Below are 25,896 nucleotides of genomic sequence, written 5' to 3'. Positions count from 1 at the left end.
CTCAAACTATTGAGACATCCAGACTTGCTATAACGTCTAATATATAAAATTCTATAGCAGTTAAACTCCTCCGAAACGGCTTGATCGATTTGTCTGAGAATCGAACAACATCCATTTTTTCATCCCCCTAAATGTTAAGGGTAGTCCACAACATTTTTTTTTAATTTTAAGATATTTTTTTTATGATACAACATTAAAAAAATACATACAACCCTAAATTTTAAGCCCTCTACGATCAACACCTATTTTTCTATCGCGATTTTAATATTATTCTATTACATCCACAGATATGCAATAGAGTTGCAAGATGGCAATCGAATTTATTGAATATTGAAGTATGATAAATTTTATGTACATTTATATGTACGATAAATTATTATATATCATTTGGTAGGTCTGCGAATCGGTCGTCATCTATTTTTATACCCCAAAAATTTTAATAATTGAATTAATTTTATTACTTTATATGGCAATACAACGTTGCTGGGTCAGCTAGTAACCAGTTAATATTTACAAATTCAATTATGTAACTAGTTCTAATAACGTTACAAATGAAATAATATTAATTCTTAATCATTATATAACTCGAATTTATTAGTAATAAAGCAATGTTTATTTATATTATTTAATATTATTTACGGGATTTAATTTCAAATGACATAGTGCTATTTGAAGCTTTAAAAGATCCTAAATAACTACTCCAAGACAATACAAGATTAGACAGTCATGGAGAATCTGTCCCGGGTCTTCCACAATTACCTAATGGTGGACGGCCAGGCTGCCCCGCGTACTTTGGAGCAGGCAAAGCTATGCTGACTCGAATCAAAAAGGCAGAGGCTTAAACGGGAAACCTCAATCCGCTACGTGCGCTATGGACTTCTATCGTATCAGTGGGTTTCGTCCTAATCTAAATACCGTCCACTCCCGTTTGGATACACAGATATTCTATCTGGCTGATACATTCGCGTGCAGGCCTCTCGGTGAAATCAGGAACGCAATCAAGCTTAGGTCAATGCAGTTGTATATAAGAAAGAAAACACCTGCAAACTTAAAAAAAAAACACTATAATCTCGCCTCTAAAGATTTTTGCTGAGGTGAAGTCAAAGCACATAGGCAGTATTAGTAAGAGACCAGCACGTTTTTCCACCTAGGACAACATTCATAAATCGATCTAGATAAATAGAATTTCCACGATAGTGCTGCGGTACTGGTTAAGCTCCTTAAAGCGGTCATTCCTCTCGGGATAGCGTTGTCGGGTACCAGTTTCTTCGATTGAAGAATACTCCTCCGACTACTACACCCTGAATTGGAAAATTCGGCGACACCAATTTCAAGATCAGGTTCTTCCATTTCCGGCTCGGACATTCGACGATCAAGTCATCTCCATTTGGCTTGATTCATTGGCGTTGTATAAAATATGGAGTCTCTTCATATTCTCCCACTTAATTCAAGAGGAGTGCTCAGAGGGATTGTTCAAGTTGATACCAGCAGCTGAATTACACCACCGGTAACTAATGAAATTCCGTCCACATGTTGACGTATTTAATCCTATAACCGTGTGTTTTGCGAGAAACCTTTTTGCCTCATATAGCTACTCAATAGAACCAATTACCGGCTGCAGTATTCCTGAGCAGATATAACGTAGGGACCACCAAGCTTACAGCGTACTTCCACCTTAAAGGCGAGATATGAATCTCTTGGCCTCTACTGTTGCGACGTACATGGGCGGTTTCTAAATCACTTTCCTTAACCTGATCCTATTATCCATTTGCCCCTCGCTTTGTCACTCGCGACATGTTTCGTAATCGCGAACAATTGTGAATAAATGTGTTAAATAGTTGTAGTCAACCCAAACGAAAGCATTAAAACGGACTGCAGTGCACCTGAATAAGAAATGTACAGAGTTCAGCAACTGAGATATATCGCCTAAGTACCTATATGCTGTAAATCTAAAATGTTCGTTAATGTAATCTACAAATTCCTTAAATTTTATATTTTATATTAGGGTGTCACCGATGCATAATGTGGTAACCTTCCGGGACATATTACAGTACTTATAATACTTAGAAATACATATATGCGGGCATTGTCACGGCCACCTGCTAGTAAATATAAAATTACATTCTTCGACCTACCTGCGACCTTACAATGCACGATTAATAGGTAGGTATAAAATTATTAAATATATATTAAACTACATTGCTACCATGTCAAACTTACGGGTGCTTACAATACATGGCAAATTGAAAGAGAAACATTATGAAGTAAGTAATAATTTGTCCAAGTTGGCAATAAAACACGGAAGCTATTTATAATTATTTTAATCGAGACAGCCATGATTATTGAAGTTCCGAAACTTCGCGCTGAAGATTTCCAATACAATTTAAAAAATGTCCAGAGAACAAAGAAAACGGACAAGATCGAATTCTTCTGGAAAAATACCATTCAATACTTTATTACGTCGCCAAAGTATTAAACAAAAACAGGTTCGTATTTAATTTAAATTTATGGTATCTTTTTCTTGGTAATGGAGTTAGTGATAATATTTGTCTAAACAACACACCGTAGAAGCTTCGTAGTTCGTTAACGTATATTGCTCGATTGGCTTTATAACACTGGAAGTATTGTTTACCTTTCCCGTGGACGCCAAATGTATTTTATTGGTATTAAGTACATCTTCAATCCTCCACGAAGAAGCTCTGAGAAATTACATCTTCAATCCTCCACGAAGAAGCTCTGAGAAATCTGAATCTGTGAAAAAAGAAGATGGGAAAAACGAATATGGTCCGTAGAGGTGGTTTTTCATTTAGATATATATGGTAACCCTCAAAAACAATGTAGCCAGGCAGAACTATCTGCATCTTAACCTTAAGCAACTTTATCGATTAAACATTTCAAAAATGTCCTTTTCTACTTCCAAACAGGTTAGAACTTACCAGCCTACGTATCAACTAAACCCTCGTAAACGTGTTAGTGTAGAATCCTTGAACAAATTATTGAAACGAATGGTGGACTCTGAGCTAAATGAGATTGAATATAGTGATAAGATGATACCTGAAATCTGCACTAACCTGGCCGAAAACATACGCAATGTTGTCAAGGAAGAAAAATATGACAGGTGGGATATTTCGGGCAATTAAGTCAAGAGTGAAAGAATAAAATATATAGATAGAAGAATAGACTTACAATATACTAGCTTAAAGACGACCTGACAGGCTGTTAATGCGTGTCAAAGTCAATTTGTGCCTTAGCTAGTGTTTTAATATTCAAAATACTAAGTACCTAATGCTGAGCGTGGCTGACTGTGTATGAGTTGTCAATCTAAATCGGTTACGTAATACGTTCACAATCGATATGTATCTTGCTGTATCTTATCGTTAGAGATGATCTTCTCACTAGCACGCTGTATTTGTCTTTTCGCTGGTATAGACATTGAGAGGAGAGTAAAATTAGGTAATTAAGAAAAACGGGGCCTTGCAGCGCAATATGCGCAGTCAGAATAAATCACAGAGCACGTCAAAACACTTCTGGTAGTTCATTGAAGCGTGTACACTTTAGATTCCTTGGCTTACTTGTGGTAGCGAGTGTTGGGTGTGGTAAAAGAGGATTGAAAGCAATAAAAATGCGGTAGAGAGCTTTTTGTTTGAAGTGGTTATATATTTGAAACAAAGATTAAGAAAGAATGACATAACAGAGCTAAGTGGACTAAAAGAAGAGGTAAGAAGAGAGCGACTTAGGCGTAAATTCTTCACTCAGTCATAATGTAGGTACATTTCCGACACAGCTAGCCTGCATTTATGTGTCATATTTTAATAATAAGTAGGAACCCAGGGGCAACTTTAATAAAAGTCAAGAAAAACAAAATCAAAGACAATAGAATCACTACGTTCCACTAATATTATGTTACCTTCCTACTTTAATAAATACCTACATAACAACCATAGATAATACTATATAAATATATATTATTTAATGTCACAACCAATGACAGTGGCAAGTAAAAATCTCCTCAAACAATTTTATATCATAATATTATACAAAGAAGCAGTAAAAATCTACAAAATGATGTACATATTGCCCATGATAGCGGGAGTAACAGCCCTTTCCTGTTTTTACTGCTTCTGCCGTAGAAGATGTTATTAAAAATCACTTGAATGAACTTACTGAAGTCATTTTAAATATATTATTGAATGCAGAGTGGCGCAATCAGAAAGAACCCATTGAATCTAAATTTGTATTTCAGTAACATTCGGAAGTTTGACCGTGCTTGTTTTTGCGATAAATACAAACTTGTCGAGTAGGTAAGTAATATCAATACTTATAATCAAAATAATGTAAAATCTGACATGAGAGCCAGGTTGGATTTGTACACCTTACTTATTTAGCGGTACTCTTAGGATTTAATTAATAATACTATTAAACGGTGTTTTCAATTCTTTTGTATAATCGTAACAGATATTTTTGGTTATTTCTGCATTAGTAAAAAGGCTTATTTAGGATAGCTTCATAGATGATGTGGAGCACATTAGTGAAAAGTGGGGAGTTTTTTGTACACGGTGAAGTTGTTGTCATCAATTCAAAATAGAAAATTTCTTAGTTTTAAATTTTAGAAGTATACCTGTAGAATACGGAACTAAATAATTGTTGCCCTGCAGAGGGAATCAGGTTGCCAGTAATTGGTTGGGCGTAGCAAATGGGGAAGCAAACAACTGGTCGTGCCGGTCGGTTCTAGCCAAAAACGCAAAAACCTAACGTAAAAAAACAAATACACGCATTTTAATCTTTTAAAACGAATTTTATTTAAATACCTAAACATTGTATTTCAGGTACAGAATCATCGTGCTGGTTACGATCGGTCAGCGTCGACAACAGAGCGTACAGATGTTCCATTCCTTCCTATGGGACCACGAACGAGATGCATTCGCTTCATACAATTACGAGAACTGTCACATCTTCGCTAATGTCGTTGTGTATTGTATTTATTTCGATTAGTCATATTTTGTGTATAGATTGATTTAAAAAAATTATGGTATCTAAATTTTATCTTTATTTAAAACATTAAAATTCTAAGTGATAGTTCTAGTTGACACTTCCAATTTTTTAGCCACCAAGCCCTCGGATCCTGTCCTACTTTTTAACCGACTTCAAATAAGGTGGAGGTCCTCAATTCGTCGGTATGTTTTTTTTTGTGTTTGTTACCTCAAAATTTCGACTGGGTAAACCGATTTTGATAGTTCTTTTTTTTTTTATTTGAAAGCTGGTGCTTCCCGTGTGGTCCCAGTGTTGTAACTTAATTTGCTATACGTACGTATAGCAAAGTGGATGATAAATTTACGAATAGGTAACTCGATATCGCGCCAACCGATTTCGATGATTATTTTTTTATTGAAAAGGATAGATCAAAGATGTATATATGTGAGAGTTTGACTAGATTCTGATTACGGAATCCATGACAAAGTAACGGAACTCTTCAATTAATATTAAAGTTAACGATACTCGGCCGTATTTTTTTTATGCTATCCGGATATTTAAGTCATCTACCATAACATAGTTATGGTTAAGTAATTGTCGTAGTCGCATATGATGATCAATAGGACTCCTTAACGACTTACAGTAACGGTGCGATCTGTGGCAGAATTTCTAACTGTTTGTAATCAAATTGCTATTTTGTTTATTGTTGTTTTAAAAAATATTAGTGTTAGCAAAGCATACGAATAAATAACTTGCCTTTAATAAGAAAATTTTTGAATACAGCAGAACTAATACAATTTGGTGACCTCCAATAGAACGACGGCGACTCCAAACATTATCTACAGATATCCGTGCGGTAAAACGTTCACCTCAGTTTGCACGCTAACCACAAAAAAAAAGCCATTTGTCGTATCACCGCTCTTCGACAACACTTCCCTTAAAGCCTCGTATAGTTTCGGAAATCGGAATACTTCAAGCTGGCCTACATACTAGCGCTCTACAAAGCGCAGGTCCGGCCACACATGAGGTATTGCTGTCATCTCTGGTCTTGCTCACCCCGGGATCATTTCGATCCATTTGATCGTGTGCAACGCAGAGCAGGTCGAATTGTCGGGGACCCAGTGCTCTGTGAACCGCTGGATCAGTTGGCGTTGCGTAGAGACGTCGCTTTATTGTGCGTCTTCTACCGCATTTATGACGGGGAGTGTTCCGAAGAGCTGTTTGACCTGTTTCCTGCCGCCGAATTCCACCTTCGCACGTTACACCACAAATTAGGATATCATTCCCACCATCTTTCAGCGCTTTTCAAGGAGCTTTGACATGGGAACTCTCCTGTGATTCCTCTGGTGTTGCCAGCGAATGTGGGCGGTGGTGATCACTTAACACCAGATGACCCGTACGCTCGTTTGTCCTCCTTTTTCCATAAAAAAAAACCTATGACCAAATGAGCCACTTGCCTTGTCTATTGTTTTATTACTTTTATCGGTATTCAAGGTAAAGTCAACCAAGTGATAAAACAAGACAAACAAATAAATTGAAAGTGGTGAGGTGCCTTAGAGGGAAGGTGGAATAGCAGATTGATATAAGCCATCACTAAAATAAAATAAATACGTCCCTAAAATGGCAGCCTATCCCATTTTAAAACCGCGGGCATTGTCTTCATTAAGGTGCATAACTGCACTGCACCCATAGACATAAACAGTAGCACAAAACATTAATCCATAGTCACGGACGAGTAGAAAAAGGGGGTCCCCGCACCATAATATTAACAAGTGAAGCACCTTTAATCTAGTGTGTGTGCAGTTACGGGGGATACCAGCTAACACAAATTATGTCCCGTTATTAGTCATAGTATTATTTAGCCACATTACTTTTAACTCCGATTTTCTAATTTCTGATAGTCATATTGTTTCCTGAATTAAAAATACATAACGTAGGCAGAGTATGAGTAAGTAAATAAATCACATAAAAAAAAACAGGTACACCTTGAAAGTAAGGTTTGCTGGTTTTATTTCTGTTTTATTTTTTTATGTTTGTTCTAACTGATATAAAAATGACGTACTAAGATTTCTTATTTTTTAAGAATGCCTTCACAAAATTCATTCTTAAATTAGTTTGTTTGCCACTGACGTGGTATTAAATAAGTACATTTTTAGAGAACAAATAACTATGTACTTTATAGTGATTTGGTTGCTAAGTAAATACACAAGTGATGGAAATTTTGACAGAGTCGGGGATCCGTCAATTCGAGTAGCTCTGCGTTGCACGCGATTTAATGATTAGAACTGATACTGGGATGCACCAGATCAAAGATGAGAACGATACTCGTATTGAAGTAGTGTTCCACACTACTTTAAAAAGATATTGGTTAAGACATACCTGTTATCATAAATCACTGCGTCTTGAGACAGATAATGATTTATCTACTTAGAACACCATTACATGGATTACCCAATTTTTCGGGTAAAGTCCCTGTTTATTTACCGACCACACAGGATGTCACTGTCAATCACAGACGAAGGCAGATATCATAATGGCGGCTGATTAGCTTATATTAGTGTAAGTGCGAGCGTGGGGTTATGTATTTACACGTTAACTGGCTTGTTTTGATGCTTCACTGTTATGTAGGTGACACGGAGTTTAATTTTTTTACTCGTCCGTGTCAGTAGTTGATATTAATAAAGATGGACATGATTATTTATCGATAAGTTGTAAATATTAAAATAGTCACAATTTCCCTTTCTCGCGACGCCATATTTACAAGCTATAAGAAAAACAAATAAAAAAATGGAATCTATACTTAGGCTGGGTTGCATCAACTAACTGTAGCTATAACAAACATTTTATAGTACCGGATATGCAAAAAATGAGTTGCAATTTTTGACAATTTTAAGAGGACGCCATAACTTATAATAATAATAATAATAATAATAAATCATTTTATTTTCAGGCATTACCCATAGATATACAAACAATCTTAACTTAAATTAAATTACATAATACTGTTGAGTTTAATTTGATATTAATTAAATTACAGATAAAATTACAGTTTAAAATTTAAGATATGTCATAATCACAATTAATAAGAAAATACTTAATAATATTATTAATTTAAATTCGGGAAAAAAAAAAGATATCCATAATAATTGTTAGTAAAATGTCCTAAATTATATTAGTATAATTATAACTAAACAGGCACAGGCACAGGCACATGAAGCCGCATAAATGCCTTTATAATTGGCGCATCATAATGACTAGCAATGGTTTGCAGAATGATGTTAGGGCTACCCCGCAACCTCCTCAGCAATGACGCGGTTCTTTTGCGTTGGATGGCATGGAAGCCGTCCACCCTCGCATCCGCGAACATTGCCGAAGCACTGCAAAAGCGGGGCAGCCCCAACATCAACCTGAAACCATTGTTGTACTGAACGCGAAAGGCACTAAGCGTTCTTTGAGTATATGACCAGGCTGCTCGTATAGAAGGTTTGACAATATACTTTGAAAAGCGTTATCTTTACCTCACTGCTACATCGAGCAAACCTGCGAGCCAGCATATTACTCCTCACCGCCAGTGCCCTGCGTTCCCTCTCAATATCCATTTGGTCCTCGAGGTCTTCGGTGACGTAGTGTCCAAGGTACTTAAAATGTTGAACTTTCTTAAGCTCAACACCATTCAGCTTCATTGGCGGAATATTACATATATTCTTACCAGGGACTCTAAAGACCAAATAGTTGCTTTTTTGGCAATTATATTTGAGCCCATGTTGCATCGCATACCTTTCACAGATAGCTAACAGCCTTCTTATAGAGCCTACACTTGGACCCAGCAGCACCATGTCATCCGCGTAGCTAATGTTGTTTATATAAACACCATCAACCGAGCAGCCGACACGCTCGCTGCTGAGCCCAACTATGAGCTCGTTGACATACAGATTGAAGAGCATGGGTGAGCTCAACCCCCCCTGCCTCACCCCGCACCCCAGCCTGTACGCATCCGAGAGGCTGCCAGCCCATCTTACATTATTGGTCTGGTTAGCGTACCAGTACTGAAAGAGACGCTGCACCTGTGTATGCACGCCAGTCTTATCGAGTTTTTTCCATAAAAGATCATACGAAACAAGATCAAATGCTTTTGATAAATCAAGGAAGCAGGCATACACAGGCGTCCGCCTATCAGTATAGTATTGGACAGTGTGCTTGAGACTCAGAATGGCAGTTTCAGTAGAAAGTCCGGGTACAAAACCGAATTGTGCCGCATGAATTTGCACATGTTTTTGCAGTTCTGAGTCAAGCACACTATCCAACACCTTTGCTACAACAGTCGCCAGAGAAATGGGCCTATAGTTGCGCTTATGTGATAAGTCACCCGTTTTGTTTTTAACTATTGGTACAACAATAGTCCTCATGAGTGCAGCAGGTAGGTAAAAATGATTAAGACTGAGATTAAAGAATGTGGCAAGTACATTGGGTAAATGGACTCCTGCGTTCTTCAAATGCTCTATACTGAGCCCATCATGACCTGGCGATTTGCCACGTGACATTTTGGCAATTATATTAGCTATTTGTTTGGCCGACACATTAAACAGCTCACCGGACATGACGGACCCAGTATTCAGCGCTTCCTTAGAAGAACCCAAGGTTGAACACACTTTAAAGTGTTCCTTAAACAAATGGGCTATATCCCTACTCTCGCATAAACCTTCCACACTTACTGGCAGGCCAGGCTTTACATTTAACTTATTAGTAGACTTCCAAAAATAATATTAATTATAACTAACCGTCCAATCTTCGCCACTTATAGCTGTTGTTAATGTTAAATAGCGATATTTCATTTTTTAATTTTAACTATGCCAAGGACTACGATGGTGCAATACATTTCGCAGTTTACGTTAAAGTCAGCGTAGTAACGCTGACTACTTACAGTAGTTTAACTTTAACAGCAAATATGATGCAAACCAGCCTGAATCGCTGAGAATATTGGTTTCAGCGAGTATATTGGATGCGGCAATATCTTTATGTAATGCCGGATAATTGGTCCGAGTGCGGCCCTGTATTGAGCACTGTGAGCAATTTTTAGCGAATTTTTGGTCTGCTACTTTCTATGGTGTGGCTGCACCACGCCTTTACCACTCTTTAAAATAAATATGGCTGCCAGGGCGCGACACACTCACATGAATTTTGATATTAATATTATCACTATCTGTAAGAAATTAGAAAAAGGAGATGAAATAAAAGAACTTTATAAGCATTTTTACAGATCATACATATTTATTTATCCATTTCATATTATAGATATCACACTGGCCCGCCCTTAGAAAACAAAATTAGAACATTAGGTAACGACCCAGCTATTTAAATACTTCTGGGCTGACTGCGCCCACAACCCTGCCTTCCCAAACAATAAATATATTGGCCACTTTTCGCTACTAACCTACAACAATTTCATCTTACACACCCCGGCGCAGTCACTCCAGAATTAAACAGAGTTTGAGATATCCTTATAAGAAAATTTAGACAAATCTAACCATTATACAGGTCGATATAGTTACACAAATATGTTTACATTTATAAGAAAATTCGCACGAATTTGACACATAAAGCGACAAAGATTATAAGAAGACTACAGCGTAGAGATATTGGTCCGAAAGACAGAAGCGAGTCGAGAACACTAAGCTAGCACCAAGCCACCTTACGTTACGAAGCGGCTCGTGGCGAACTTACAACAAGGGATCTTTGACGAATTTCAAAATATTCTAACTCAATATTACTTAATCATCTTACTCAGGATTAAAAAAAGGGTAAAATATCATATCAATTTTAAGTAGCACATGAATTTTAAAATGATATAATTAGTTTTCTAATAAATAATTCTAATGACGCTCAATAATTCATATAAACGCTCGCCCCAAAATATTCAAAAAGGGTATAAAGATTGTAAAAATGTCTACGTCAGTGCTTGTTTTCCGCTAACTCGGCAGGTTATATTGAGCAGTTTGTTTTGCAAGATTTAGCCTCAATTTATTCCGGTACCACCGGAGAACTACTTTTCAGCCTTTCTTTTGTATCCTTTACATGCATTTTGATATGTTACACAGATAAAATGTAGGTAAGTACTCCGTGGAAGCAATTCTATCTCAACGCTATACCTGTCTCTTTCATTTCTTGGATTGAAAGAGACAGATGTAGTTTCCATTTTTGAAATGAACCGTAGAATTGCTACCAAAGTGTTACTCGATAGATAATAGCTATAGAATTTAATGTCCCTTACAAAGTTTACAACCTTATCAGAAATATATCCGTAAACACTACAAGGTGTATATTGAAATAAAAATCGGGAGTAATATTACTATCAAAAATGTTTCTTAATACAATGTGTGAATGTTTAGATATGTGATATTTTGTGTAGATACATAGAAAGCCTTTTAAGACATTATTAGACATCTGTCTATAAAAATATACTTTAGTACTAATTATGAATAAAATATGCCACAGAGTATATGAATTTACTTAAGCCAGATATACAAAGATCTACGAGGCTCGTCGTTGTCTCGCTACTCGACATAATATGTAACGACATGTTTCTATAATTCCATTACAATATATAGGAATCAAAATATTATATGTTAAACTACATAAATGGAATGAAGTAGTTAACTCCTAAGTTATATGAATTTGGAAAACGGTGGGTAGTATCAAAGTTAAATAATTCTAGCACGACTAATGTAAAATATCACACACAAGAGGTTTGTTTGGTTAGCGAGATAGCGACGAAGACAGAAGCATGGCTGCGGGCAGGGAGAGGGATGTCAGGGCCAAATTTTAAACATTTACTAATAAAATATTAAAGCTTAACATACATAAAGATTAAGCATCTCTGCATCTTATACAATAGCCGTTAAAATAACTGCTGACAAAAATATCTCATACTAAAATAAAGACTTAACGTTTAAACTATGAGACTGGCGTTATTGAACGTAGGCCACATAAAAAAGTATAAAAATAAATTGGATTAAATAATTCCTCGATCGAATTTCGCTGCACCGTTATTTAGAATACAAACAACATCATTATGCAATGTGGTGAATTCATAAACACAACGCAAAAACTAATCTAAATCAGAATAAAAATACAATGTCCAGACGTATTCTCTATCTGCAGTCCTTATATCGGAACGTGATTGACGACAATAGCTTTTACCTTTGCCTCTTTTTGGGTTCAAAGAGAAAAAAAAAGTTAGTCGTTGTCAATCATGACAGACGGTAACACGTCGGACAGAGCCGCAATCGAACTTACAAGATAAATAATCAATTAAATCATGAGGCAACATAATAATAGCGGTGTGCGACCTCAGCGCATGTGTGCGACGCGACGTAATGCTATGCGACTGACGGCGTGTATCTCGGCGCATTCGGTCGCGTCGCTAAAACTAGCAACACTAAAATAATAAAATGGCGGTGGTTTATCTGGTCCAGGTCTCCGGGAAACAATTCAGCTAGATTCTTTTTCTTTCTCCTTGGACTCTGTAATTTAATTAAAAACATGAACATAAAAAAAAATTATGAATAATATTATGTAAATGCTTTATTTCATTACACTGTTAGAAACCTATCAATGAAAAATAACCTGAAAACAATTATTATTACAAGAGCGAAGCATAATTTGTAACTTCTAATGCGCTTTCGTTAAATTAGCAAAGCTGGATATAAAAAAAATTATATAAAATAAATATGACATGTGAACATTTGTAGTTGCATTACTGCTGTTGTAAAAGCACATAATAATTACCTATACTTTGAACAAAAATATAATCAACTCTAATAATAAATGATAATTATTGAAGATATAATAATATACAAAAATTATGACAAGTAATCGCTTTTCGCCTTGATGGACGGGCGATATATTCGTCTCCAACCGCCAAGCAGAGAAAATTTCGGACATTGACCTTTACGTCGTGCTCAAACAGGGCCGGACAAAGTCGTCAGAGCATGATATGAAGTTTGGTTGATATTAATCTATATATTTAAACAAATTCAAAGTCGGTCAATAGTTTGCTGTTTAATATCACAAAAATAGAGAGTGGCTTCAGACATGCCCATTGTAGATATTTTAAAGTGTTTTCTTTACATAATTGATTTTTAATTAACAATTTGTTAGGCATAATAATTAACGGTTTGTCTGATTGACATCAGTCAGGTAAATTGAAGATTGAATCATCACCAATTTTAGAAGTTCTTTATTTTTAATAATATGGGCAGGGGGCGTCGTTATTTAATTCTCAGTATTATATCAAAATAAAATGCGAAGCAAGAAGTTTTATGAAAGAAAAAGTAATTCGATGTCTGAAATTCTCTCTTCTTGCTCTTACTTACTTAAAAATAATGCACAGGTGTAATGAACTCGGCCGTCTATCAAGCCATATAATAAAATTAAGATTTCTACTAACATACAGATCTTTTAAGACCCGAATTGTCATGACCAAGCTGGCTAAACGCAAATGATGCAGCTTTCACACTTATTTTTTAATTTATAAAAGTTTATCAATTATATAAATGCTACTATTAAATCGATAATAAATTAATATAAAAAAGCTGCTTGTGTTTCGAATTAATTAAATACAATATGGCTTCGCGAAACCTTTCATGTGCGTTTAGCCGGTGCGTAATAAAAGCCAAATAAATATATATACCTATATAAATATATACACCTCTTACACATATAAGCAATTGAAGTCCTATTGTTTTGTTCGTATTTGTAGTCAATGGTAATAACCCCCGTGCTTTAAAATAGTGTCGGAACCTTTTCATATTAACGGTATCGAGATCTCAACAAGCAGATGGTTTCGTAGATTTTCAATCGATACCATTAAAGAAAAAGATTAGTGATTTTAGAAATGTCATTCCGGGCCTGGCGTCTCTATGACGTCACTAAGATGGCGGTTTCTCAACGCGCAGATTTAAGTTTGACAAACCTAAGTGGAAGTGGGCATGGATTAGAGAAACAAAAACACAAAATAATTCTGATCAAAAATCGGATAAATACCTGTGATTGGAGTTTGTTTAATTAATTATACCTATTAATACTTTTTACCTCTTAGAATTTTTTAATTAGTTTGAGAAGAATTAATTTGTCGCATAATTTTTGTGAACAAAAAATCAACATGCAATGCATAATAATTTAAAAACTTAATTTTCCGATATTTGTCACCGATATCTTTTGATTGATGCTACTACATTCATATATCGAAGAAACCGGTCTCGGTTCTAGCGTGATATAAGAATTGTAAGAACCGGTTCCTAAATTTTGATTTATCCCGATCCCCTGGGTAAAAAAGACGAAAGAACCAGAATGACGCATACATATTATATGGTTTCTTTCAGTTTAAAAGAGCTATATATAGTGTCTAAGAAACTCGTACCCGGGAACGAAATATTAAGGGCTCAACAAGTGGCTTTCGATATGTTAAACGTCTTATTTATCATAACAAGCAAAATATATTTTATGTAACGCTGTGTTAATAATAATTATAAACATATCCATCGTTGTTCATAAGCGATCATAAAAATTACAAATCTACAAACTGAAGCCAATTCTAGCACGAGATTATAACCCTACTTTACTTGTAAGACGATTATCTGGAAAGCAAGTGTTGTTATGCATAAAGCCCGATAAACTAAATGAAGCATCGTCTGTAAGCTGTTTATGCTTTTTATAAATTCTACCGCTCTATAATTCTACGCATGTAGGTATGTGAATAAAATGTTTTACCCATCTTAGTGCTGCTATTGTTTGAAATCTTTATGCTTACTAACAAAAGTTAGGTGCTTATTAATAATGAAATATCAAAATACATAAAATATTTAACTACTTGCATATACATAATTAAATGGACGCTGTCAAAACTTTATTGATTTTGGTTTTTATTAATTCATCAACAAGTTATATTGTATTTGGTGACCATGTGATACAATTAGATATAACTTAGGTACTTGTGTAATTATTACACTTTTATTAATAATATTAACAAGACATATTGGGATTTTTAGTAAGAAAATATGGATAAAGTTTGTAAAGGCTTTGGTATAGTTCAGTGCAGCCCTATTTCACTGCAACTAGTGTGATCTATTATGATAGCCACTGTTAAATAAAAATAAATAAATAATTAGACTTCCCAAAGAGATGCTGCATTTACATATTAAAGGACCACATTCAGAGAGAATGTGTAACGCGGTTTCAGGTTTCTTTTCAAACGATTTTATTTAATTTGATGAGGTATAAAAGCTATATGTGTACAAAATATAAATAAATCCAATCGCAACGTGTAAGAGGCTCGTATAAAGCAACTATTTCTGCGGCTATGGAGTACGCATGCTCGGTCACAATAATTCAGGACTGACCTTCATCGCTGCCACCGTTACTCATCGGCTCCTCACCGTTCTTGTCTCCGTTCTCCTGTTTCTTCTCCTCCTCCTTCGAGTCCTTGTCCTTCTTCTCCTCAGAACTCTCTTTGGCTGGCTTCTTTTCCTTTCCTGACTTGCCCTTGGCCGGCGTCGCTGGCTTTGGTTTGGGCTCCAGAGATGGGTCTAGCACCAACTTGCCGATGTTCTTACGGTCGTGCATCTTCTGCATGGCTTCACCAACCTAAGAAAACATTCATTTTTATATTAATGGAATGAATAGCAATAAGAAGACGACTATTGTTCCATATGTGTTTATGCATATTTTCTTTTATCCTGATCATGCGAATTTTAATGTGAAATTTCAGATTAAAGAAACGATACGTCTTGCCAATATGTTATGTTTTAAAGTGATAACCCTCACTTCTAGGATTAAGACACAAATAAAATTTGATAAACAAAATTTTATGAACGATGCGGGATTCGAACCCACGACCTCCGGCGTTTCGTGCCGGTGCTCTAACCAACTGAGCTAACCGTTCGAGTACCGCCTCGTTATAAAATTCTGTTTGCTTTTTGTTCAACTCTCAGGTTGTGGTTTCATCTACAGGATCTACTTTACAGTTGATTCTGTATTGCCTGTGACGAAAAATATGAATAATATAATTATGTGATAGACTTGAGGATGTAAAACTTATAGAGACGTACATTAAAACTCACGATAAGATCCTGTACGAGACTCGACTCTGCCATTTCATTCAATTAAATTATAATCTTATATATAAGATTCTCCTGTCACAATGTGAGTTACCTTACTCCGAAACGGCTTTACTGGTTTTTACCAAATTTTATATGCATATTCAGTAGGTCTGAGATTCGGCTACTATCTATTTTTCATCCCCCTAAATGTTAAGGGTGGTCCACTCCAAACTTTTTTTTATTTTTTTGGACGAAATTTTTTGTTTTTATTTTTTATGATACATTATTAAAAAATACGTAAAACCCTAAATTTTAAACCCTCTACGATCAAGCCCTATTTTTGTATCTCGATTTTTATATTATTCTGTTCCATCCACAAATCCGCTATAGGGTTGCAACATGGCAATGGATTAATACTTACAATAATTGTAGTACGATCAATTTGGTAGGTCTGAGAATCGGTTACATCTACTTTTTACACCCCAAAATTTTTTTATTGCTCTATATGGCAATACAACGTTTGCTGGGTCAGCTAGTAAAATATATTATTGATATTGATGTTGACATTGCGATGTCAAATATATTTCAACAAATTTGTACCAAATTTCTGCACGATGCGCTCAACGACGATGCGATGAACTCAACCCGCGCATCTCGAGTTCTGTTTGAGCGCTCTTATCAACTGAGCCAACCGTCCGAGTGACGCAACGGCCGTAAATCTTGGTATGTGCCGTTCAATTCTCTGGTTGTGGCTCCATCTATTTATTTGTAAATTTAGACCAAGAACTGAGTGACAAGGCACAAATTAAGTTTGTTTTTGTTTTGTAAGATTTTATATTACCTACTTCTTTTTAAATGAGTATAAGTATATTATTATTGCTTTAATTTTTTAATGTGGAGTAGGTATAGTACTCACATCCTCAAGGGCCCAAGTGGAGTCCACGATAGGCTTGACCTTGCCCTCGCGCCACAGAGCAAACACGCGGTCGACAGCGCGGCGGACGTAGTCGGCGCGCCCGTTTTGGAAGAGCAAGTGTCGCAGGTTCAGGCCAGCCAGGCTCTTGTTCTCGTCAAACAGTTTAATAGGGGACACCTTGTCCACTTGCCACCACTGTAAAGAAAAGTTACATAAATGCACTGTTTTAGACATTAATTATTCATTGTCGTGCAATAAAACAACTAGAATTACGCACAAAAAATGTCTGAAGCTCTAAAAAAAGTTTTCATTCAGTTGTGTTTCAACCGCGCTTTGAATAAAACGCCACGCAATGAAAAAGTGTTCAGTGAAAAACTACTGAACACTTTGAAAACTGAAAAACTGTCCAAATAACAGTAGGTATATCCATAATTAAAATTTTCAAATTAAAATAAATATTTTTATTCAAAATAGGATGTGACATCACTTATTGAAAGTCAAAAAACTACCACCCATTCCTAAAATGAATGCCTCAGGCCTGAGAAGAATGGGCGCAACAAACTCAGCGGGCTTTTTTCATCAAAAATATGTTTTACAATTAAAGTAACATTTACAAAGTAACATTGTACAATTAAACTTATTATTTAATAGCCTGAGGGCGGTCGCTCCATTCCCAATCTGTGGTAATAATACTTTACGTACGTAATACTTTTGTTTTGAATATTTTCTGGGATACTGTTGTAAAAGCATATACATCGCCCGACAAAAGACGTGCTAACTCGACTTAGCCGAGTAGTAAGTATACTTAAAAAGGATGGAGTGTTATATTTCAGGTAAGTGCCCCTTCTAATTAACAAAATTATGTAACTAACTTGACGGTTTTAACCATTTCGCTACTTAATTACATTTCAGTTGCTAAAACAAAATGCTCGTGCCTCGTGTTCGCATCCGTCTCGCACGTGACGTTGTGTTACTACTCCTGATGAGCGTATACAATAACTAGACCTTGAACATTACTGCTACCAAATAAGGTATTAATTTGAAAGAATGTTAATTTAAATTTCACTGTATAGCTTTTAAATACAAAGTAACGTTCATTTTTTGCTCATCCTTTTTACGTGATTTATCTAAGTTGGTACCTATTAATACATTTCTTCGCATTTCTAAAGAAATTCTCTTTAATCTATATATATAAAAATGAATTGCTGTTCGTTAGTCTCGCTAAAACTCGAACGCCTGGACCGATTTGGCTAATTTAGGTCTTGAATTATTTGTGGAAGTCCAGAGAAGGTTTAAAAGGTGAATAAATAGGAAAATGCTGTTAAATTAAATAAAAACAACAAATTTGTTTTTCCTTTGATGTGTCCATACATAATTTCTATGAGAGAACTTATTGACGCACGGTTTGACAGTTCTGCTGAGAAGCAGTTTCATTACAACAGCAGCGTGCATATTTTACGATGTAATTTTTGAAGTTTTGATATATTATTGACAAATTCATATAAAAATATTATTTTATTTATTATATACCTATACAGAACAACGTCTGTCGGGTCAGCTAGTGAATTATAAAATAATATTTATGATTACTTAAATCTATCAAAAAAAGGAATACTTGGCATAAGTTTTCTTTTAATGGAAGAGGAGGACAAAAGGAGTGTACGGGTCACCGGGTGTTAAGTGATCACCGCCACCCACATTCTCTTACAACACCAGAGTAATCACAGGAGCGTTGCCGGCCTTTATGGAAGGTGTACATGCTATTTTACAAAGGTATATCCATGTCGTATCATCCCGGAAACACCGCACAAGGAAGTTCATTCCACAGCTTTGTAGTACGTGGAAGAAAGTACTGATTAAAATATTTTAAATGATAGTTCGTTTAATAATTTTCCCTTTAGTGTCAGTAGAATGCCACATAAAACCAATGTAGTGTAACCACAGAAATGAAACACATTCGCCTGGTTAGTATTACACCGCATAATACAAAACGTTGCAAAAAGCGCGTTCACGTAATCCCTAAACGTCTGTTACGACTCGAGGATTATGTTGCCGTTTCCGTGTTATACGGTTTCTGGAATATTCTAACAATACGATTATCGAGAGTTATTATAATACGCCCGAGGTATGCGGTAAGGGGCTTAGTGTGTTTGTGTGAAAGGAATTCTGTTTTTATGTTTTATTTTGGGTTTTGTACGAAAGTAATATGTGAAGGATTCTTTTTTAATATTGTATCAAATTTCATTTCAACAAAGTTAAGTAATGCTTAAGTGAATTTGGGCACGAAGCCTTCGCTGGTTCACAAAACCGGCATATAGTAACGATACAGATCGTCTATTAGTTAGTTTTGTCTTACCAGTGGGAGACTCCTTTGCAAAAGGAGCCGGCTAGATTATGGGTACCACAACGGCGCCTTTTACTGCCGTGAAGGAGTAATGTGTAAGCATTATTGTGTTTCGATCTGAAGGGCGCCGTAGCTAGTGAATTTACTGGGCAATTGAGACTTAACATCTTGTCTCAAGGTGACGAGCGCAGTTGTAGTACCGCTCAGAATTTTTGTTTTTTCAAGAATCATGAGCAGCGCTGCATTGTAACGGGCAGGTATCAATTACCATCAGCTGAACGTCCTGCTCGTCTCATACCTTTTTTTCATAAAAACAGTCTCCGAATTAGTTTTTTTTGACGAAATTTGACGAAACTAGCGAGACCTTCGCGTGATCTGATGGTAAGTTGCCCATTATAATGCAGTGCCGCTGTATCATTGAAAAACAAGAAAAAAGCTGAGCGGCGTAGTAATTTCACTAGATACTTAAAAAAATTTAACAGTTTAAATCTAGAATCTCGCTGAATCTAGAATTTTTCGGCGAAACTAATTAACTGAATACAGAGATTTGTCCCTAATATTATTCTACTGTGATTATGCGCAGATATATTAATAATAATAATAATAAATTTATTTATTTCAGGCAGCATTGCCCATATATTGTTAGTATTAACTTATTCTAGGATTAATAATATTACAAAGATTTATTTTTAGATTTAAGAATAATATTCCATTTTCTATTAATAAAATTATGTACATTATTTAAGACTCTTAATATACTATTTTCATTTTTATTAATTCTGTCCCTAATTGAAAAAATCTTTTTCCTCAGAATAGCATAAAAATCATCTACTCTGTATAAGGCAAACATATGAGATGCACTACAAAAACGTGGTAATCCCAAGAACATCCTAAAAGCATTTTTATATTGAACTCTAAAAATGTTCATAGTTTTACGTGTATACTTCACCCACAAGTTACTTGTATAAAAGGACTGACAGTAGGTGGTGAACAGTAGCTTTTTGACATTCCTACTGCACTTCTGAAATCTTCTTATTATCATGTTCGCCCTAACTGACAAATTTCTTCTCTCTCTCTCTATATCATCATCATCACTCAGAGTGCTGGTAACAAAATGGCCTAAATATTTAAATTGATTAACATTTACTAACTCTTTTCTATTGAGATATATTGGAGGGACGCAGTCAGGACCTCGCCCCGACCGAAACACTAAAACATTACTTTTTTTTTTAGTGTTTCGGTCGGTTTATATGAAATGTATATATTTTAAATTCAAATTAGTCTATTGAGCGCGATTGTGTTCAAGATGTAGTGTATCATTCCAAAGTGTGTAACATTAGCTTCACAGTCCATTAATCAGCCAGTTATATGTTATACTCACGGCACGGGCGGCGCTGAAGAAACTCTTCGTTTCTCCGGTCACGATGTTTGATGAGCCTGCAATATAAAAGTCATTATTCCAAAATGCATTTTGATTTCTTAAATTACTGGCTATTATTTCAGTGTCAAACAAAATCACCGACAGAGCCCAGATGGTTGCGAAACTGAAGTGGCAGTGGGGAAGGCACATAGACGGACGGCAGTAAAGTCCTCCCACAACACAAAACACGATGATCTGGTCAAGATGAGGGCAGCGCAGGACTGATAGTCATGGCGATCTATTGGAGAGGCCTTTGTCCAGCAGTGGACGTCTTCCGGCTGAGATTATGATAATGATGATTTCAGTTGCAGTAGAACTAATTGAACGTGCACTGTTCTTTCGGCGCTTAATCAGGGTGCACATGTTATGTTGTATTCTACAGGGTTGAATGGACCTTATTGCCCAGTAAACTCCCAGCTAACCATTCAGTCAACCAACTGAGGTGAGCGGGCGCGAGATACTGAATGCTCCTTGGTCAAGTAATAATCACAACATATCGTAAACAATTGCTATTGGCCACTGTGGATTTATACAAGTGATTATATCTGTGTTCGTATTTGAAAGCGTTCGCCCTATACAAGGTCGTCTATTGATGGAACCGCTGTTATAATCCTAAGTCTACAAGAGACGTGCATAGTGTGATAAGCTTGGTGTAAGTTGACAGTTCTCGTTGTAGAGAGAGCAAATGTTATTGATTTTTAAGGCTTACTTATTGCCAGATGTTGTAAAATACAAGCCACTATATACTGTCAAAAATAGTGATTATCAAAAAAATATGTTAACCACGTATGGTACTTAAATTAACCTCTAGAATTAAAAATTACACTCCTGAATTTGGGATTGGAAAGATTATTATTTTATGGAGGTTGTTTGCCACTTTGAATTTTTACCTTTCTCACCCATTTCATTCATTCGTGGATTTCGTTTCGTCGGATCGTTTGAAGTAACGACTCAAATTCGGGATGCGAAATTCTAATGCAGACCAATAATATTATTCATATAATTAGAAACAACATTTATTCCGTCCGCAAAAGTAATATTATTAATGAACGTGCGATATTAAAGATTAAAAATGAGCTGAAACGGCTTTTATTGAAGTACATAGTGCACTCAAGTTGATGTCAATATTCCGTTATCGTCTCAACTTTCTGTGATAGATCCATTATGCTCAAGTGAAGATTCTAGAACTCGAGTGCACACCGACAATTAAGAATTAAATTATTATGTATATTAAAATTGTTTTGCACGAATCACACTTATCTTTTCAATTAATATTTCTTTATTGCAATACAGGGTGGCTTTTTGAGAAGGGCGGTAATGGCCAAGTCGGAAACTACGACACTTAGACAAAAGTCGTGAAAGGAGTCATGCCCTCGATTTATAAGAAACCAATACCTAACTGCATATCTAGCTATAATTTTAAGTAAGACATATCTTTGCAAAGATTGATCTTTATCAGCAACAAAGTCCATTGTCAATTTAACATACGTTCACAAAAAACGTCACCTTTTTGCTCTTAATAGTTATTTTCATTATTATAACACTAGAAATAAGGGATTGCTTGTAACTAATTCTAGTAGGCTTCATAAGATACATAATAGCTTTAAGGGTAAATGTATACACTTCTATAATAAAGTCCCAGCCACTGTTCAGGCGTTATATATAAATAAATTTAAATGTTTTATAAAAAAATGGCTCTGTCGTAAATCCTATTACTTCACTGCTGAATATCTAAATGATCGGACAGCCGGGGACTAGATTGTGATTATTTTATAGCGATAGAAATGATTGTACAATATTGTATATTTTTATTGAAAAGAGCGCAAAAAAATAATGCTGGGAGAGTTTCTTGCGCCGCTTCTTCTCTCTCAGAGCGCCATTTGTTTCCGAAGCGGTAGTAGTATCTAGTAGTTATTAGAAATGACATCAAAAAGAATTCTAAAGGAATCAATTTTGAGAAAATAAATGCCTTTTATTGGTTCAATAATACAGGTGTATTTTTTTGAAAAAAAATTCGTGTCGATTTTCGTCAAAAGTTCAATTAATTTTAAACAACTAAATATGCAGTTATTGGTTTCATATAAATCGAGGACATGACTTTTCTCTAAGTTTTCAACTTGGCCATCGCCGCCCTTCTCAAAAAACCACCAACAGAAACTGAGTAACAAGGTAACAGGTATTTTTTTCAATAAAATAATAGAAAATATCATAAATTCCTTCGAATCAGAATGATGAGCGTGTAGTTCATATGCCTAGAAATATTCTAGTTATTGTTTCAATAAAACCTAGCCTGTAGTTAGTTACCTACGATAATTTACGTTACCGCATTCTTTCATTAAAAACTGCTTATATTCATTAGACGAATATTTTCAACTAAAAACTTGACTATATATCTACTATATAATACTGCTACTAAATGCTGTTAAATTTATATTATTGTAACTAATGATTTAGAAATGTATTTTATAAAATTTGCACATGTAATTTATAATATTTATGTAACATCAATCTAAAATGTTTATGCAAATAAAAACTTTGACTTTTAAAATAAAACTTTGACTTCAATATTTTTAATAAAACAAATCTGGCAATAATAATTTTAATTTATTTTAAATATTGATAAGGTAAAAATTAGATGATATTCATTATTGTAACAATATAATAATTAATAAGCATATTTTAGTATTGTTTATATAAATATTAAATTAAATAAATAATAAGAATGGAGCCATATAATTAGTACGAGTGGAGAAACCGGTTTTTCCGTAAATTCCAGTCTTCTTCTTTTTGTCAGCCTAGCGAAACTCTCTAAGAAAAAAGAGTTCAATCGATTGTATGAAACGTGCAGTCATTGGTAGATTGACAGATGACGGCTAGCTGAAGATAGCTGAAATCCACTACGTTTTAAGCAACTGTTCCCCTTCAAACTTAGCCGTATTATACTTCTTGGCCAATCGCGATACTATTTCAAACTTCTGTCAAAAAACTGCACGTTTCATAAGCTAAAGCTAAGCTTAATTTCAGTTGTTACTTAGGCAGTCCCCCGCCTCTAGTATTTACATCCTCTTTGCATCTTGTAAATGGTAGTCCGTACCTATATCGGTCCACGAGTGACTTTGCGAGACAGCAATGATGGCATGCACCTAAGATAGTTTATACGTCTAGATAGACCGTGACAGCTTTGAAAACGTCGAAAAAATTGAGGTTGATAGTTAACCTCTATTTTGAGCAACACACGCACTCTAGGACAAAGTGACATACAATCGCGAGTGTAAGAAGTAGCTTGTCACGCACACTGAAGTAATAATACTGTTTTTATCGGGTGTCTAGCAGCAAGAGGCTCTATCGAGTTTAGACGTATAAATTATCTATGGTATGTAGGGTGTAAAGAGATTAAAAAATGTCATACCGTAGAGAATATATCGTCCCATTGGCTTGAGCAGTTGGTATCCACGGTTGCATTCTTCTCCGCAGAGGCAATCCAGGACGATGTCGACACCATCGGCGGAAATCCTGCGGGGAAAACAAATTTATGAAATTCCACATTTTTTATTAGGTAGTTAGTTCAATGCAATAGTGAAGAAAGTCTACTTATATCTTATAATTGTACCAGTGGGAGGCCGTTTTGCACAGGATGCCGGTTAGATTATGGATACCACAACGCGCCAAGCAATAATGTGTAAGCATTATTGTGTTTTGGTCTGAAGGGCGCCGAAGCTAGTGTAATTACTGGGCAAATGAGACTTTGTGTCGCTCAGAATTTTTGGGTTTTATAAGAATCCTGAGCGGCACTGCATTGTAATGGGCAGGGCGTATCAATTACCATTAGCTGAACGTCCTGCTCGCCTGGTCCCTTAATTTCATAAAAAAAATCAACATGTATCTATCTGTAAAACTACATTTAATAGTCCTTGTAAACGCATTTAACTCAACCTAGCGAAACTCTCTAAGAAAAAAGATATTCACTCCATTGTATGAAACGTGCAGACATTGATAGATTGACAGATGACGGCTATAATCATGTAAAAAGCGGAGATAGCCGAGATCCACTACATTTTAAGCAACTCTTAACTTTCAAACTTAGTTGGATTATACTTCGTTGCCATAAACTTAATTCCAATTTTTTACTTAGGTAGACCCGCCTCATATTACGTAGTATTTACACCCTCCTACAGACATAGAGAGAGAAAAATATAATATTATGTTTTACACCTCTAAAGTTGAAAAACATAGTTTGTCGCATTTGACAGTTATGATCTATGTCAAACATTACCCGCTAAAAAGACTCGAACGCACTGTCCGTAAAAAAAAAACAAAAAGAAATCTGTTTTTAGACGATTTTAAATTCATTTTATTTCTGACGGATCGATAGTTTTTGCGACGCGATTTCGTCAAGTGGAATTACGCATTGGGTAAAGACAAAATATGCAATGTATCGAATATAATCCATTTAAAATACCTATCATAAAATATACAAAATCCGACTTCAACGAAACAAACTCATTTGAATTATTCTCCAATACATTTAAACAATCCGTTCAGTTGTTTCAGGAATTTGCGCCAACAAACTAACAGTAAAAACAGACAAGCAGACAAACAGAAGAATCTTAAAAATGTATAGAGCTGATTTGTGATCTATTGCTCTTCTTTTTATGTATTCATTCATTAACGGTACAGACACAACGGAATGAACTATTTTATTATATGTACTAGCTGACCCGACAGACGTTGTTCTGTACATAAGAAAAAAAAAATACTGTTTTTTATGAATTTGTCAATAATATCTCATAACCACAAGAATTATTTCGTTAAATATGCTCCTTGTTGTTATAATGACATTATTTCGCAGAACTGTCAAACCGTGCGTCAATAAATTCTCTCATAGAAAATATATGTCCATACAAAACAAATATTGTATACAAAAATAATAATGGGTCCCAAATCGAAATAAAAACTATCCTATCTCTCAAGTTGGACAAAACTGCATGAAGTAATCCCCATTAAAATCTGTTCATTAGTTTAGGAGTTCACTGAGAACAAATATCGGGATACTGGATTTATATAATATATTAAAACTAGTTGACCTGACAGACGTTGTTCTGTGCATAATAAAAAAATACTGTTTTTTTTTCTGTATTTGTCAATAATA

The 25,896-nt window shown here is 35.3% G+C and overlaps 1 protein-coding gene, 1 long non-coding RNA gene and 1 other non-coding gene across 5 annotated transcripts in view; 1 reads left to right on the top strand and 2 right to left on the bottom strand.

Annotated features, from left to right (window-relative positions):
* The first annotated feature begins 2,336 nt into the window (after nt 1-2,336).
* LOC126972199 (uncharacterized) lies at nt 2,337-5,038 on the top strand. Of its 2 annotated transcripts, none has more exons than XR_007731069.1 (2): nt 2,337-2,486; nt 4,827-5,038. It is a non-coding gene; the product is annotated as an uncharacterized LOC126972199 (long non-coding RNA). The 2 variants fall into 2 exon arrangements; XR_007731068.1 differs by lacking the exon at nt 2,337-2,486 and adding an exon at nt 3,954-4,301.
* A 5,171-nt stretch (nt 5,039-10,209) lies between these two features.
* LOC126972173 (synaptic vesicle membrane protein VAT-1 homolog-like) overlaps nt 10,210-25,896 on the bottom strand; it is a 64,880-nt gene continuing 49,193 nt past the window's right edge. Inside the window, exons 5-9 of one of the 2 annotated variants that reach the window (XM_050818789.1) lie at nt 24,157-24,260; nt 20,709-20,764; nt 16,984-17,178; nt 15,369-15,612; nt 10,210-12,491 (exon numbers count right to left, since the gene is read on the bottom strand). In XM_050818789.1, coding sequence (XP_050674746.1) covers nt 12,460-12,491; nt 15,369-15,612; nt 16,984-17,178; nt 20,709-20,764; nt 24,157-24,260 — 631 coding nt within the window. In that variant the 3' untranslated portion in view covers nt 10,210-12,459. The remainder of the gene's footprint in view (nt 12,492-15,368; nt 15,613-16,983; nt 17,179-20,708; nt 20,765-24,156; nt 24,261-25,896) is intronic. The other variant, XM_050818790.1, reaches the window with a different exon arrangement.
* Nucleotides 15,837-15,910, bottom strand: Trnaf-gaa (transfer RNA phenylalanine (anticodon GAA)). The gene has a single exon. It is a non-coding gene; the product is annotated as a tRNA-Phe (tRNA).

This window comes from Leptidea sinapis, chromosome 25 (genome assembly GCF_905404315.1).
Source record: "Leptidea sinapis chromosome 25, ilLepSina1.1, whole genome shotgun sequence".
In the NCBI taxonomy this organism is placed as follows: Eukaryota; Metazoa; Arthropoda; class Insecta; order Lepidoptera; family Pieridae; genus Leptidea; species Leptidea sinapis.
Note: the sequence above shows the minus strand (reverse complement) of the source record. Positions and strands in the feature narration are given on the sequence as shown.